This window comes from Akebia trifoliata, chromosome 3 (assembly GCF_017979445.1).
Source record: "Akebia trifoliata isolate Shusen 1 chromosome 3, ASM1797944v1, whole genome shotgun sequence".
Taxonomy (NCBI): Eukaryota; Viridiplantae; Streptophyta; class Magnoliopsida; order Ranunculales; family Lardizabalaceae; genus Akebia; species Akebia trifoliata.
Window position 1 is genome coordinate 5282572 of NC_141377.1, and position 14711 is coordinate 5297282.

Consider the following 14711-nt stretch of genomic DNA (forward strand, 5'->3'; position numbering starts at 1 on the left):
AAAGTGATTCCTGTAAAATGTGCAATCATACACCTACAAATCACATTTTCTTAAAAAAAAAAATCATTTTTCTGTCAATCTTCCCCAACACCAACTATTGAAAAAAGAGAGATTTACCAGGCATTGACATTATATTGACACATAACATTTGTAAGCTACAGTTATGACAAGACCCAAGGGGCTCTAATGTTTTCTATGGACAAAAAACTCTTTAATTCTGCAAATGAAAACAATCTACATGAGACCATTTGGATACAGTAAAACTGTTCTTCTTTGTATGGGACTATGCTGTATACATGCAATTAACAAATCGCCAAACATGTTAAGAAGTCAGCAAAATAAGCTCTGTTTGTGCCTTCACACTGAGTAAAGCTCGTGGTTACTGCACTTCCCTTCAATACCTATACGTAAACTTTGAGTTCTTCTGTCGTCTATTTTCCAAATTTGAAACAAAAAACCTCGTATATAGTACATTGGTCTTCTTCCTAGAGAGCATTTGCTCTCACAAGAATCACTTACACAAGTACAAAACTTTTCACCAAGGATGCATCATCATGGACAGAATGAATGCCAAGCCATCATTAACGAGCAGATTATGAGAGAAGCATTAAAGTAAAAATGTTAATCTACAGCTTCAAAGAAAAGAATCTGAGGTTGTAATCGTCCCCTTGTACACTTGGTGAGAACTTCTTTCCAACTGCCCATTACCTGGATGAGTCAAATTCGATAAGAAAAACCAGGTAAAAGGACATAACTAACAGAACTGAACAAAATTGAAGGCATGAATTTTTTTACCTTGACAGTTTGGTCGTCATACATGAACCATCTTTCATACTGATGATTATAAAGAAAGCACAGATAGTGTAGTCCAGAATAGCAAACCTACGAATTACAAACTAACAATCACGGCCCAAAATAATTGATAAGAGGTGTGTTCTCTATAACACAAACACGATTAATCAAGTTTCAAAATACACGTCAAAGAAAAACAACAATTGGCATGTTGGACCCAGCCCAAATCAATGTGATTCATACACATTTTTTTGCTTTTAAACTTCTGATTATAATTGATCCAGTTCTTAATATAGATAAATACATACAAACACGTAGATGTAATTGTTCAACCACATAATTTAATATTGTTATCAGATTAGGACTGAGTTGTTTGAGCTGAAACGCTTATTTCAGGCCTTGAAGTGAAAGTAAATCAATAAAGATTATTAAGGAAACAAATGATAGAACTTGAATAAATTAAATAATATTTGAATCAAAATATGTGAGGATTATCCTAGCATACCACCGAAACCAGGCAACGTTTGTTCCCAGGATCTGGACCACGAAACACAACACCAATATCTAACTCAGTGGTTAGGATTGCCAATGTTGCAGATATGTTGTTTTCACTTTCGTGGGCACTCTGCCAACCCAAGACTGCAAGATAAGAAGCAGTTATAATTGTGGATGTCTGACAAAAAATCATTACACTATAGCAGAATAACTCATTTCTCAACAACTTGACAATTTACCCGTTGTGAACACTTGTGGTCTCGACAGAATACGATGTTTATAGTTTAGTTTTCCACACCCCCCAGTCTCTGGGTCACAAGCTAATCGCTGATCAGTCTCTACAAGATTCAAAAGCTCATCAAAAGAGCTGTCTGCGGACATAATCTGAGCCCAACAAAATAAAATAAAAAATATGAGTGTGCCATAGATTAACTTTACAAAAACTTATAACCAAGTCCACAATCTCAGTAACTCTCCAAATTTAAGATTTCTCCTATTTACAGAAATGATAAGTGATTTGATGATTATGAACGAATAATTTCTCAATATGCACTACAAAAAAATAGTGACTTTGGAACAAAATTGTGCAACGGGTTATGGCCGTTTTTTTATGAAAAACGGGTTTGAACCGTTTCTCTGTGATGGACCGTTTCTCAATATCAGATTTTAGATCCATAACCTGCAAAAATGCCTTTCAAATTTCAAATTCGAACAAGTACGAGAGTGGGGGAAACCCTAACGAAACTCATTCTTCGTTTTCGATGAACTCTTCTTTGATTTCACTGTGTTTCTTTTATTCTAACGAAGTTCTATCTTCGATTTTCATATTGTTCTTCAATTTCTCACATCTGATATTTCCTTCTCAAACCCTAACGAAGCTCCTTCTTTGTTTCTTAGATCTAATGAAGCTCCATCTTCTCTTTCCATCAAGTTTTCTTCGATTTCTCAAATCCTCAAATCCTACGAAGCTTTATCTTTATCTCGACCAGTCTCAGACTTTCAATGCATGGGTGCGAAGAGAAATTTTTCTAGGGTTTTGCTTTCTCTTTGAGATTTCAAGTTCTATTTGAGGATTTCTAACAATCTTCAAGGTACGGTTCTTTATTTGTGAAAATATTTTATAGACTTTTTGATTTTTTTTTTTTTTTTTTTTTAAATTTTCAATGTTTTTTATTGAATTTCAAGTTCCAGGCTCGTTCATTGGCAGGGAAATGCCGAATCTGAGTAGAATCCAATAATTTTTAAAAAATTCAAGATCTGAGAAGGATTCTTATCGATTTTCGATGTATGATCCTAATTTCAAGCATTCTACCCTTTATTCTCTATTTTCTGTGGTTTATGTATAAAAATCGAACATTTCTAGTTGTTTTTGTTCTAAAAGATATAGAAATTTACCAAACATGGATTTAACATGAAAATGTGCATTAATGATTTATCTAATTATGATTTCTATTTATCAAACATGGATTTAACATGAAAATGTGCGTTAATTGGATCTAAAGAGATTCAAGGTATATGAGACAAATCCACTAGAACTAATCTGAACGAGTGTTTCTTCAAATGGCAAATTGAATAGCTTTGATCCTATATAAATATAAAGTAACATTGAGTTGCGTCCAAATAACCTTAAATATATTAGAATAGCATCGAGCTGCATATTTATCTGATTTTTTCCCTTGAGCATTTATGTGAACTAAGCATAATTGTCTTAGTCGTTACTGCTTTTAGATGACGATGACGACAATGTCTTGTCTGATTGAGCTTTTTTGGTTTCATTTTGTATGTCTCAGTGGGCTGCTCATGTATACTCAGAAGCCAAGCGTGTTCATGCTTTCAAGGACACTGTTTTATCAAAACTAAGGTGTGTCTCATTTGCAAACAAGAGATCACTTTATATAATCTATGTATGCTGATGCATATGCATACTTTAGTTTCTTTTTATTAGTTAATTGATGAAGAAATTGCCTTCAAAATCCTTCTCAATCATGAATTCTTTGCCTATGAAATTGCAGTGTGTTATACTTATACAATGTGCTATTCTTTCTTTCATTTATTTGTTATTACAACAAGCCTATCATTTTTATCATATATTGGTCTGATCAAGCAGTCTAGATTGAATTATGGGTGGACCACATAATGCCTATGGTTCCACACACCAATCACTAATGGTGTTTTTGTAGCACTACATACTTTTCCTACCCAAAATCCAGCACAAGAATTTGACATCGCTTTTACTAAATATTGAGGAAGAATGCTCCCATGACCCCTTGCAGTCTTGGCTTGGACCTGCAACGAAAGCCTATTGCTGGATTTGAACTCCCAAGTATTTTTTTTGCCTTACTTGCTTTGAGATAAATTTTTTTGAATCTGGGTGTTCTGGCTTTTGATGATTTCTAAAGTTTTGGCATTTGGGTTTTGTGAGTTAGGGTTTTTTCATTTATTGGGTCTGTGTGTATATATTTTTTCTTTTGGTTTATTAGTGGCTTTGAAGTTTTTTACTCTGCTTTATTTTATAAAGATTAAAGCAAGTTACATTTATGTAGGCTTTTAGGTACATGAAGCTGACCTTGAGTTATGGAAAAGTCTGGTTTAGCTGTATTTAAATGTGTCTACAACATTGAAACACAAAAATTTTTTTTTGAAAACATACTAAATCATATTAGTTGTTAGTTCACATAAAGAATCCAACAAGGGAGGCTTTTATTTTAACAATGTATACTGTATTATTGCTTTTCGTTTCGAAAGATAATTGTAAAAGTTTGGTTGCTCTGCCTTCCCATTATCTCAATTGTTCTCATTTTCTTGTTAAGCTTATAGAATAGTTCCAATTATGAATGGGAAACTCTTAAACTGTAATTATCTTCGAAATCTTGTGAAATAAGAAAATCTATAACAGGTGTTCTAGCATTCTCTTATACAAAAATGTTTTAAAACAGGATCCTAGGTGTTTGATGTGCGATCTGAGTTGAACACAGGTGCCATTGTGAAATATTCACGGATCACAATCTTTGGTAGTTCAATTTGTTTTTGTTTATTTAGTTTCTGTTGAATTTTTGAGTTTGTTCTTGCGCAACTAATTTGCTCATCCAGTCCTCAACCATACAATGGTATGCTATTTAAGTACTCGAACCAAATATAATGATCGGATATTTCAACTTAGTAATCCAGTTTTCATAACGTTAATCAAATTCATATGAGCTTATTCTTTTAGTAGATCATGTTTATGTTGAGAATATAATATCCAACAAAACCTTCAACTTGTCTCTGTAAATGAAATGTAATCAATTTGTACATGTGACATTCTAGATAGGATTCATCAAGATTTATGTGATTCTTGAATGTGTGACTAGTGGTGAATTATTTGAAAGAATTGCAAGGAAGCTTTTGTTACATTCATTTTTTTCATATATTTTCAAATTTCTAAAATAGTAAGCTGTTTATTTTTTGTTTTTATTTTTATTTTTTATGTTGTATTTGACATCTATGAAATGTAATTCCTATAGGCATTGAGAGGGAAGCTTTCAAAAGCCTAAGAAAGGAAGCTCATCAATAGTTAATGGACAGTGTAAGCTAATTAGGTAATCTCATGCCCTCTATTCAAATGGAATACTATCCCTTTGTTTGTTTGCTGGTTTGGGTCTTAGAAACAATAATCCAAGTGGCTCATTTCCATGACTTACCCCCTTTGTTCTATTTGACTTTCAGGGTACGGTTTGTTAAAACCTGCCCTTGATATACTACTTTTTGTTCTGGGATTTCATTTCCATCTTGAATATTAGGATGATTGGTTATTGCACACAACTTGTGGAACAAAAAATATAAATTTATTTTGAAATTTTATTCCATTCTTTTCCAAAATATTCCTCATATTTATCTATTATATACCAAAGTAAACTCTAGCATACATGTATATATGCAACATTTTCTTAGTTAGAACTGACTGAACGTGCTTGTTGATTTGTTTAGGTTCCACTAACATGGATTTGGGAGGAATGGCTTTCACAGTATGAATATTCTACTAATTAGTTTTATCTTTGGATGTCGTATCTTCAATTTGTGGTTAAGAATAATGCCGAAGTGACCTCAAGATTGGACCTCACATCGCACACCCTGACATGAAAGTTTATTTATTTATTTTTTTGATAAGTAAATAATAATAAATATGGCGTGAAAGTGTATGGGAACGATAAATGCTTTCCCTCGAGATATGAATGTAAAAGCATCTATGATTCCTATCTACTTTCACGTCAAGATGTGCGATAGGACGTCACTCCAGCACTACTTCTGTTAATTGTTTCATTACTTACTATTTAGAAATTTTGTGATATGGCAGAATGGATTTTTCTGTATGGATATTCTACTAATTAGTTTGTTTTCTTGGGATGCTTGTTTCTTAGATTTGTGCTAATATCAATTGTGCACTTATGATGCCCTCTCTCAATAATTTTGAAATCGCTTTCGTACAACTTAAATCCCATACGTATAAATCCTCGTGTTCTATCATCAAGCTTCACAAACTTTTCTTTCCAGCTACATTCGGTAAATTGAAAATTGTACCAACTCATGTAGTTTCAAATGTTTCCCAATATGGTATGACATGCATGTACCATCACAGATATTTACGATGATCTAATATCTCGAAGAGTCAACTCCAGTGATGCTGAGAAGTTTGCAAAAGTGTGTCCTTGCCCTTGTAATGGGGTTGCATGGGGAGTCATTTGGTATGGGAATGACTTATTGTTTCTCCTACTAAATTGTGGAAAATTTTTACAATACCATATTCGTTTTATGTAGCTTCTTCACTCCTGATTATAACAGTTCTCAAATATTTCAGGGGATTGATCTCATTTTTGTTTCTCAGTGGAGCCGTGTACCTTGGGAAGCTCATTATGCTCTCTGAGATACAAAAATAAATATGGTATTGATCTCAATATGGATATACTGGTTGGTAGCCTTGTGGCAATTGTTGGTAGTACCGGAGAAGGAAAGACATCATTAGCATCAGCGATGCTTGGGGAATTGCCTCCAATAGCAGATGCAAGTGTCGTTAGTCGGGGAACTGTTGCTTATGTTCCACAAATTTCATGGATTTTCAATGAAACTGTGAGTCACAATATTTTTATAGTTTTTCTTATGTTGTTATTTGAAGGTGAATATGGTAGCTAGATAGCTCTCATATTTAATTCATCTTGTAGCTTCCAATCTTCTAACACTGTAAATCTCACAATCCTTGATGTTGCAACCATGCTCACGTAAGAAATAAATATTCTGGTTGCTTATATCACTATGGTTTCGACAATATGGATTGTGGGATCTATGGTGTTGGAACCAGTTTAACCACTTCAGTTACTTACCAGTACAAGTAGGATGACTCCAAAATATTTGGTGTAGGAAGCATGACCATATAAGCAATAAACATTTTGGTTGCTCATATCACAATGGTTTTCCCACTGTGGGTGGTAGGATCCGTGGTGTTGGAATCATTTCAACTACTTCAATGGAATGGCTTTGCATGTTATTTGTATTCTACTTTATAAAATTGCTAACTGTTACAAGTCTTGGATTCAAATCATACCCATTTAGGTACGTCATAACATATTATTTGGATCTGTTTTTGAAGCAACACGATATGAGAAAGCAATAGAAGTGACTGCATTGCAGCATGACCTTGACTGACTTCCTGTAAGTATTTATATTGCACTAGAATAATCTCCAAGTTATTTGATGATAATACATGTGCACTTGTAATGTCCCCATTAAAATTTTACTCTTTTCATTTTGTGGCCTACATATCAAAATGACTCACATGTATTATATCAGGGTGGTGATCTCACAGAGATTAGTGAATAGGGAGTTAATATTAGTGGTGTGATGTAGAGGAAGGGGTTCAAGGGCCCTTCTGAAGTTGTTTAAAAATGGAGCAGTTGTACATGATGCGAGCTACTATGTTCCTGTCCAATTGGAGGGTCCAGAGGTAGGCATTACTCATTTCTTCGTAACTTGTAAACAATTTCATTATATGTCTATATGGACCTAATAAATTCGGGTTTTCCTTGTTATATATATTTTTTTTCAGGATTCATTGCTCTTAATTTTAAGAATGGTTTAATGTTCATGCAATTAGAGTTTAGAATAGTGTAAAATCTCACAGAACCCTCATTTCTTTTAGGTTTTTTTCCATGGATGGTTTACCAATGACCTTGTACCTCTTACAGGGAATTGATTTGTGCTATATTTAGTGTTCACTGTTAGGAATCTGATGGTTGCTTATAAATGGTAATATCCTTGATACTGGGTTCTGTAGGAACAAGCAACCATAAAATGCGGAAGAAGATGCCCCAGAAATCACCTCATTCTTATTGTGAAATTGCTGATAACAATGGTAACTAAGGCATTGAGCTCATTAGACTAGAAATGTTGCTGGTTGTGTTAGTTTCTGTTTACAATTTTTTTATTTTCTACTTCAAATTATAAGTATTTTGATTCTACTTGTTCTCTTAGAAAGCAACAGTTTTGTAGCTGTGGGGAAAAATAATCTTGCCTCTAGACCTTGAGATGTGTGTAACATTTGATGAAGTGTTGAAGGAAGGTTTACCCCTCACATCTTTGGTGCCATTTGTGGGATCTTTTCACATCCCAGCTAAGAACAATAGGAATGGAATGAATGACCAGTCCCAAATCCAATGCTGGAGAGGGAAGCGAAGTGAAGTCGGAGGACTGTTGTCAAATGTGTCACACGTCTCGAGGTGTTGGAGAGTAGCTCTCCTTAGTAAGTTGTAATCGTGTGTATTCAATGCAACCTTTCATTGAGTGCATCTGTGTAGTTTGAGTTAAATTTCCAATATCCTCACCTAATGCTTTGGATTATAAGTGTGTGCAGCATCGTTCAAGAAGCCCAAAGGACCAATTGAGGTACTAAATCATCGAATGCAGGTACTAATCTAAGTTTTATATCCTAATAGACTAATGCTTCTATTGTGTTTTCTCTTTGATTTTTTTCCTTTCATGACTTCATTTTAATATTTATGTGTTTCACTTGCATCAGTAACCAAGTTAACATGCTTTACACAGTATGATCCAGACTTAACCAAACAGTTCTCAACCTTCGTTTAAGTGCCTCTAGTTAAAATGCCAAAAATCAAATAATACAGAACCTTATTAGGAACTAAGATGTATACGATTTTTTATTTTATTTATTTTTAAAACCCATTGAAAAAAATGATGAAATGGTTAATTTTTGTCAAATTTTGGTCTGCTGGAACTTCTAGTAAAAAAATGATAAATTACTTAAATTGATAAAATGGTAAAATGATTTTGATTTTATAAGCCTTGCTTTATTGGATAAATAATGGCAAATTGATGTGGTCTCCTCGTATAAGATACTATGCAAAGGATGCAGAGATCAATGCACTCACAATATTGGCCATCCCACACAGTACTCTCCATTTTTCTCAAAAACTTGGTCATCAATTGTTCTTCTTATCTATATGCGAATGTAGGTGTCATTAACTGGCATGAAGATATTGAGAAGTGCTTAGCATTGGAGGCTCACACCAGGCTTGCAACTGGAATGGCAATGACATTCCTCGATGACGCTGCCAAGGGGTTGGATTGTACCATTCCAATCTGAGATTGTCTTCGTGACCCATCAGGTAATGGCCCTTGCCATTATTAGCATCAATTCATTGCTCTATGTTCTTATTAGTATCATACTCGCGTAACGTAAAAGTTTTAACTACAAATTGTTTCGAGAGAGTATCTAATGTGAAAGAAACAATCAGTTAGTCTTCGACAAGCCCTTCGATCTACTTTGGTAAGTTTTATAAGTGCTCTAAAATATTGCTTCCACATTTTTTGTCAAATCCCATTCATATGGGCGTATCTCTATTTTTTTTTCTAAAGTTTAGATATCAGTTTGTGATAATTTTAGATATCGGTTTGTAACTGATGTCCTAAAGTCTCAGGACATCAGTCTTATAGACATCCGATTTTAATCGATGTCTAAGGTATATTATTTTTTTGTTAGTGTTTTTAGATTTGGAACGGTTTTTATTCGTTCCGAATTCTGAGTTTTGGAACGGTTTTTAACCGTTCCAAATCTTTACATCTAGAACGGCTTCCAGCCGTTTAAACTCATGAACGACGCCTCGATTAGGGACGGTCGGTCAACCGTTTCATAGTCATTTAGGAACGGATATAAACCGTTCCTAATTTCCATTTTTGTTGTAGTGATGAGACATGCCTTCATTGTTCAAAGAGCATTAGCGTTGATGTTGTGAAGAGATGAAGTGTACTTCTGACATCTGGATTCCAGACCACAGCTATTGCAGTTCATCCGCTCAAAGATGTTCATTCCAAAAAGAGTATGTGCCATACAAGCATTGCTTGAACAATCTCAAGAACCTATGCATTTGGTTTCTTCTAATTCAGCATGGAGTTTACGTGATTCAGAAGCAAATGACATATGGAGGCAGTCAAAGATTGCTGTCAATACTTCAGAAGCATCATTCATCTGTGCCTGTCAAATGGTACTACACCTATTAGTTATATTTCAATAAAAGAGAACATGGGTTAAAGACAGGAAAGTTGGTTGATGCCAATTAGAGGTGAAATAGGAAATTCAGCGAGAGATACCACCACATTTGTGTGAATCTACCTCTTGGAAGAAATTACTATCAGGATAAAATTTGCTTAGAGCAACTCTCAGACAAGTAGGATCAACTGCTTCACTTTGAGTCTCTGTTTCTGATTCACTTAGTGCATCAACAATATCATATAATGCACAGATAACTCAAAGAGTTCCAATATGATCGAACCCAATCCTTCTTCACCACCGAGGAGATAATATTCTTTAAATTTTCCTTCTTACGACGACCCCTCACTCGCTTATTCTCCTCCTCGCTGTTCTTCGATTGGGGTGAAATAGGTTTCTGCTCCAAGCTTTGCTGCTGCAAGATTCTCCACTCCCTTGATGCAGAAACAATCTCCTTCTTAAGCTGTTCTTCAATTGCCTTTCTTGGTTTCTTGATCTTAGTAAGAGACATAAGCCCAATTGGGTCTTTCAATATCAGTTTCGTGGGAACCGACCCAACCTTCGATTCAGTCAAAAGATGCTTCATCCAAATCGATATCAAAGCAATGTTGGATTTTTGAATAATTGAATGAAGGTTCTGCTTTACATCTGCCACACTAGCCTCTCGCACATCTACCTCCTCCAAACTACCCTTTGTTGGATCGTAGGGATTTTCAATTGATAATGCCCGACTACATTCTTGAATAACCTCTTCATACCCTTTACGATCATTCGAAGCAATGTAGAGTAGATTACCGTAGAAATGAAGAAGCTCGATCCAATTTGGAACCAAAGAAATCGCTTTTCTTGTAGATTCGATTGCATCGTTCAACTGTATTTCTTTCTCATTAAGATCATTTATTAGGGTTGCAATTTTAACAGAAATTAAACCTTTAATTCGCTAGGTGATTGCTGAGGTCGTGTAATAGAGATTCAATTCTTCAATAAGATTTAGAGGATTGGTGTTGTTTTCCTATCGAATAAAGGTTAGGTTTTCCTCGCAATCAAGTTCGATTGAAGTCTCAGATTGATCGAAATCACCAGATTGAGTGACATTTTGCTTCCGCTCATCTTTGATGGAAGCAGAAGCCATAGCAGCGGAACCTCGCTTCTTAGGCCCCATTGATGGTTAAATTAAGAGCAAATGCTTACATATTAACAAGATTAACAGAGAAATTCAAAGAAGAAGAAGAAAAGTTCGATCAATCATCGATTGGTTCTCTCTCTTTCTCTCCCTCTGAGCTACCAACAATGGCGGAGATTTATCTTTATTTCTTTCTTGATTTTTGAAATCTTGACGAGGCGGTTTTTAAATTTGAAAACCTTTGTGAGACTGAGAATGAATACTGGTGAAGAAGACGACACAGACCGTCGAGTATTAACTAATGGTTCAATGGTTTTTAAACCCGATTTGGGTTTTTTGGATCGACCGATTTGAACCGAAAGAATCTTGTTTAAACCGGTCGAGTTGATTCATTTTAAACCAGTGATGACGTGCAAGTAAATACGAGGATGTTGTGATATTACCACGCCATTTATCTATTACCATGCCCACGAATACTTTTCCTCGTCTCAGACTTCTCCCCTCTTTTGATAATACTCCTCTACATTCATTATTTTTTCATTTTTACTCCTTTAATCCCAAAGAGAATTTTTCCGTGTCATAGACACTGACAAACTTTAATAATATATAAGAGTTGTGATGAATGCTTGTGATAAATCATACGCGGTTGACGTGGTAAGAGCACAAAATCATAGATCCTTTTTCTTCGAGATACACAAGGAAAAGATTTGTAATTATGTGCCCCTGCCACATCAATTTCGTATGGATTGTGTATGATTTTCAGCGTGCATTCATCATTATGCAATATATAATGATGAAAGTGCATCATAAGTGAAATATGTAATTTTGAAGAACCCCTCTATATTCTGGTGAAATTTAGAGTTAATTCACTTTGTTTTCAAAGACATATCCTTGACTTTTATCTTATGCTAGAGTTTGGGGAATCCTTTTTGTGGATTAAAGGGGTAAGAGCATGAAAAAATATAAAATTGGAAGAATATTATTAAAAAAAAATGAAGTGAAGAGATAAAAAGTGAAAAATAATAAAATAAGTTAAAGATGAGATATAAAAAATATTAGAGAGAGTGAAGATGAAAGGTAAAAAAGTATAGTGTAAGTTGATGGAACATTTGTACACTCACAAACTCTAGGTGAGGGGACGTTTATCCCCATCTCAAAAAACACAAAACTATAACAACTCAATTGTGTTGTATTATATAGATGAGAAACTTAAATGTCTCTGGCCATGTTTTTTTTTTTTTTCTAAGTAACACATTGTATTTTATTTCTAACATATAATGTTTTACCTTAGTATTCAACTTAGAGATTCAAAAATGTGGTGGGAAAATGAACAACATGAAAAATTAAAATCCAAGAAAAATACAAGAGAAAAAAGTAAAAGAAGAAGAAGAATGAGGTGGATGAGAGAGAGGAGGAAGAAGAAGATGCAGAGCTAGGGAATGGGCAGAGGTGGAGGGAATAGGGTGGGATGAGAGGGAGAGGTGGTGCTTGACGGTGACGGTGAAGGTCACCAATGACCCTGATCATGGCGGAGAAGGTGAAGAAAATAGGAAACTAGGCCCTGCGTGGATACACCTCTCCGTGCAAGAGCAAAAGTCCAATCTCTCCACGCAGGGGCGGAGCCAGGATTTTGTTTTCGTGGGGGCAAATTACAAATAAAAAAATTTTCTGATTTTTTATGGGGGCAAAGCAGTAGAATGTCAAAAAATTTTGTGGGGGCAAATTACAAATAGATAAATTTTCAAAACTTCTGTGGGGGCAAAGCAGTAGAATGTTAAATTTTTTTTAAAAATTATTAATACCTCCCTATCGATTTTAGAAACTCTTTTGGGGGCAATGGCCCCCACTGTAAATCCGCCCCTATCTCCACGCAAGAGCAGGTTTTTGAAGCTTTTCAACAAAAGCAAAAAATATATCCGTATAAGAGAAAAAACCTATCCAAATGTTTGCTAACTCCCTACAGAGCAGAAGTCGTCAAGAAGCTCTATCCAAACGCAGTGTAGGATTTTGTTGGTGATGAAATTTGAGGATGATTTCATTTTCCTACCCATCGGCATAAAAAAAGAAATCCACAATTTGCTGAATTTTTAGATGAGGGTGGATTTCATTTTTCATGAAAAAGATCTAATCAAACAATGAAAATTTTGATTTTCCATGGAAAAAAAAAACCAACCCATTTTCTTTGGTAATAAAACATACCCATCATTAGTCATTATAGGTTCTATAATTGCCATGAAACACTTTTTTCTTATATTAAAATATCACTGCTATACCACTAATTATTACAATAAAAATCTTTTATTAATTTTTTTTTTACTGTTATACCATTTAGTTATTATGATAAAAGATTTCAATCCTCCAATTATTCACTATTATGTCACTAATTATAGACTGAGTTTTCTATGAGAAAAGAACAAAAGGCATTGATACCCAAGCATATAATGTTATTACCATTAAAGATAATAAGTGATATGGGAAGGATTAATTTTCTCATGGGATATATTTCATTACGAGGTAATAATTGATATAATATACTTCTTTCTCATATGAAAATATTAGTGCAAAATAGCACACAAAAGATTACTTCTATGCCTAAAGATAATCTTTTATCTATGAGTTTGACTAGCCTTACTAAGTTACTAAGGCTTTCACCATCATTAAGGGTCCTTGGGCTCACCTCGTGGCATCCAAAAACATGATCCGATACTTCAGGGTTGTAGAGGATAAAATTCTATGAACTTTGAAAAAACAAAATTTAAAAAAAGTTATTTTTTACTGTTGAATTTCAATTTGAAGTTTGGGAGTTATGTGTAAGTTGGTAGTCGTCCATTTTCAAAACTTTGGATCAAACTCAAAAGAAATTGTTTTTGATGTTTTTTTATTTTGGATTTGAGTTTTTTGAAGAAATTAGAGGGTTGTGATGATGGATTGTTGATGTGATAATCCAATTGAGCAAAACGACTCTTAGTAAGACTTTCAATATTACTAAATTTGTAAGGATAATATTTCTCTTTATGTATCTGTGAAGAATAGTACTTATTTACATAATAGAATTCTTCGGGCATCCTCTTTGAAGGTTAAGGGGGGTAAAAGTGAAAAAATAAAATAGGAGGGATATTATTAAAATTTTGGAAGTTAAGAGGTAAAAAATGAAAAATAAAAAAGTTGGTTAAAAAGGATATATAATAAAATTAAAATAAATGAAGAAGAAAGACAAAAATTATGGTGTAGGTCAATGAGAGATTTGTCCAACCACAAAATTGTAGTTGTGGGAACGTTTATTCCCACCTCAAAAAATACAAAACTGTAGTAACTTAGTTGTGTTTTATTATATAGATTAAATATGTTTTTAAGTAGGGTGGGTCTATTTGCACGCATTGAAATAGCTCAATGCACCCACTTACTTGTGAAATCTACTTTAACTTTAAATTAATCATTTGCACACACCTAATAATTTGCTTTTACCTCTACTACTTATTGGACACACTTAAAGATATCGAATCTTTCTCTTTTTCTTCTCCTTTCTCTCTCTCTCTCTCTTATTTCTTCTTTTCTTTGCATCTAGAAATATTTTAATGGGGATTTTAAGTTTTGATCTTACTTGCTTTTCTTACCCTAGCACTTCTAATTGAGTCGAAGCCCTTCACATGAAAAAGTTATATTCAATAGGTACCTATATATCTGTTTTATAATGTTCGATAGAAAATTTTATTTGGTACTTACCGAATTTGCTAAAACAAGTGAGAATCTTACCTTGAAATTAGAGTT

General features: G+C 34.1%; 1 protein-coding gene and 1 long non-coding RNA gene across 5 annotated transcripts; one reads left to right on the top strand and one right to left on the bottom strand.

Moving 5' to 3' along the window:
• Positions 1–118: 118 nt before the first annotated feature.
• Positions 119–1668, bottom strand: LOC147405697 (uncharacterized). Its single transcript, XM_086432728.1, has 4 exons — positions 1527–1668; positions 1298–1431; positions 796–882; positions 119–708 (listed from the first exon to the last, which is right to left on the bottom strand). Exons 1-4 carry the CDS (start codon positions 1666–1668, stop codon positions 622–624), a joined length of 450 nt encoding a protein of 149 aa, XP_086288854.1. The 3' UTR covers positions 119–621.
• A 391-nt stretch (positions 1669–2059) lies between these two features.
• LOC147405698 (uncharacterized) lies at positions 2060–8988 on the top strand. Of its 4 annotated transcripts, XR_015176030.1 has the most exons (11): positions 2060–2378; positions 3078–3148; positions 4791–4865; positions 5254–5291; positions 5903–6008; positions 6122–6390; positions 6871–6969; positions 7108–7261; positions 7592–7669; positions 7789–8220; positions 8787–8988. It is a non-coding gene; the product is annotated as an uncharacterized LOC147405698 (long non-coding RNA). The 4 variants fall into 4 exon arrangements; XR_015176028.1 differs by having other exon boundaries at positions 7789–8986; XR_015176029.1 differs by lacking the exons at positions 2060–2378; positions 3078–3148 and adding an exon at positions 2440–2572 and having other exon boundaries at positions 7789–8985.
• Positions 8989–14711: the final 5723 nt, after the last annotated feature.

Excerpts from the sequence above, each read along its gene's own strand:
- LOC147405697 (XM_086432728.1), bottom strand. The coding sequence starts at position 1,668 with ATGTCCGCAGACAGCTCTTTTGATGAGCTTTTGAATCTTGTAGAGACT. Across the intron at positions 883-1,297 it reads AACGTTGCCTGGTTTCGGTG|GTTTGCTATTCTGGACTACA; the intron begins GTATGCTAGGAT and ends TGTAATTCGTAG. Across the intron at positions 709-795 it reads ATGACGACCAAACTGTCAAG|GTAATGGGCAGTTGGAAAGA; the intron begins GTAAAAAAATTC and ends TGACTCATCCAG.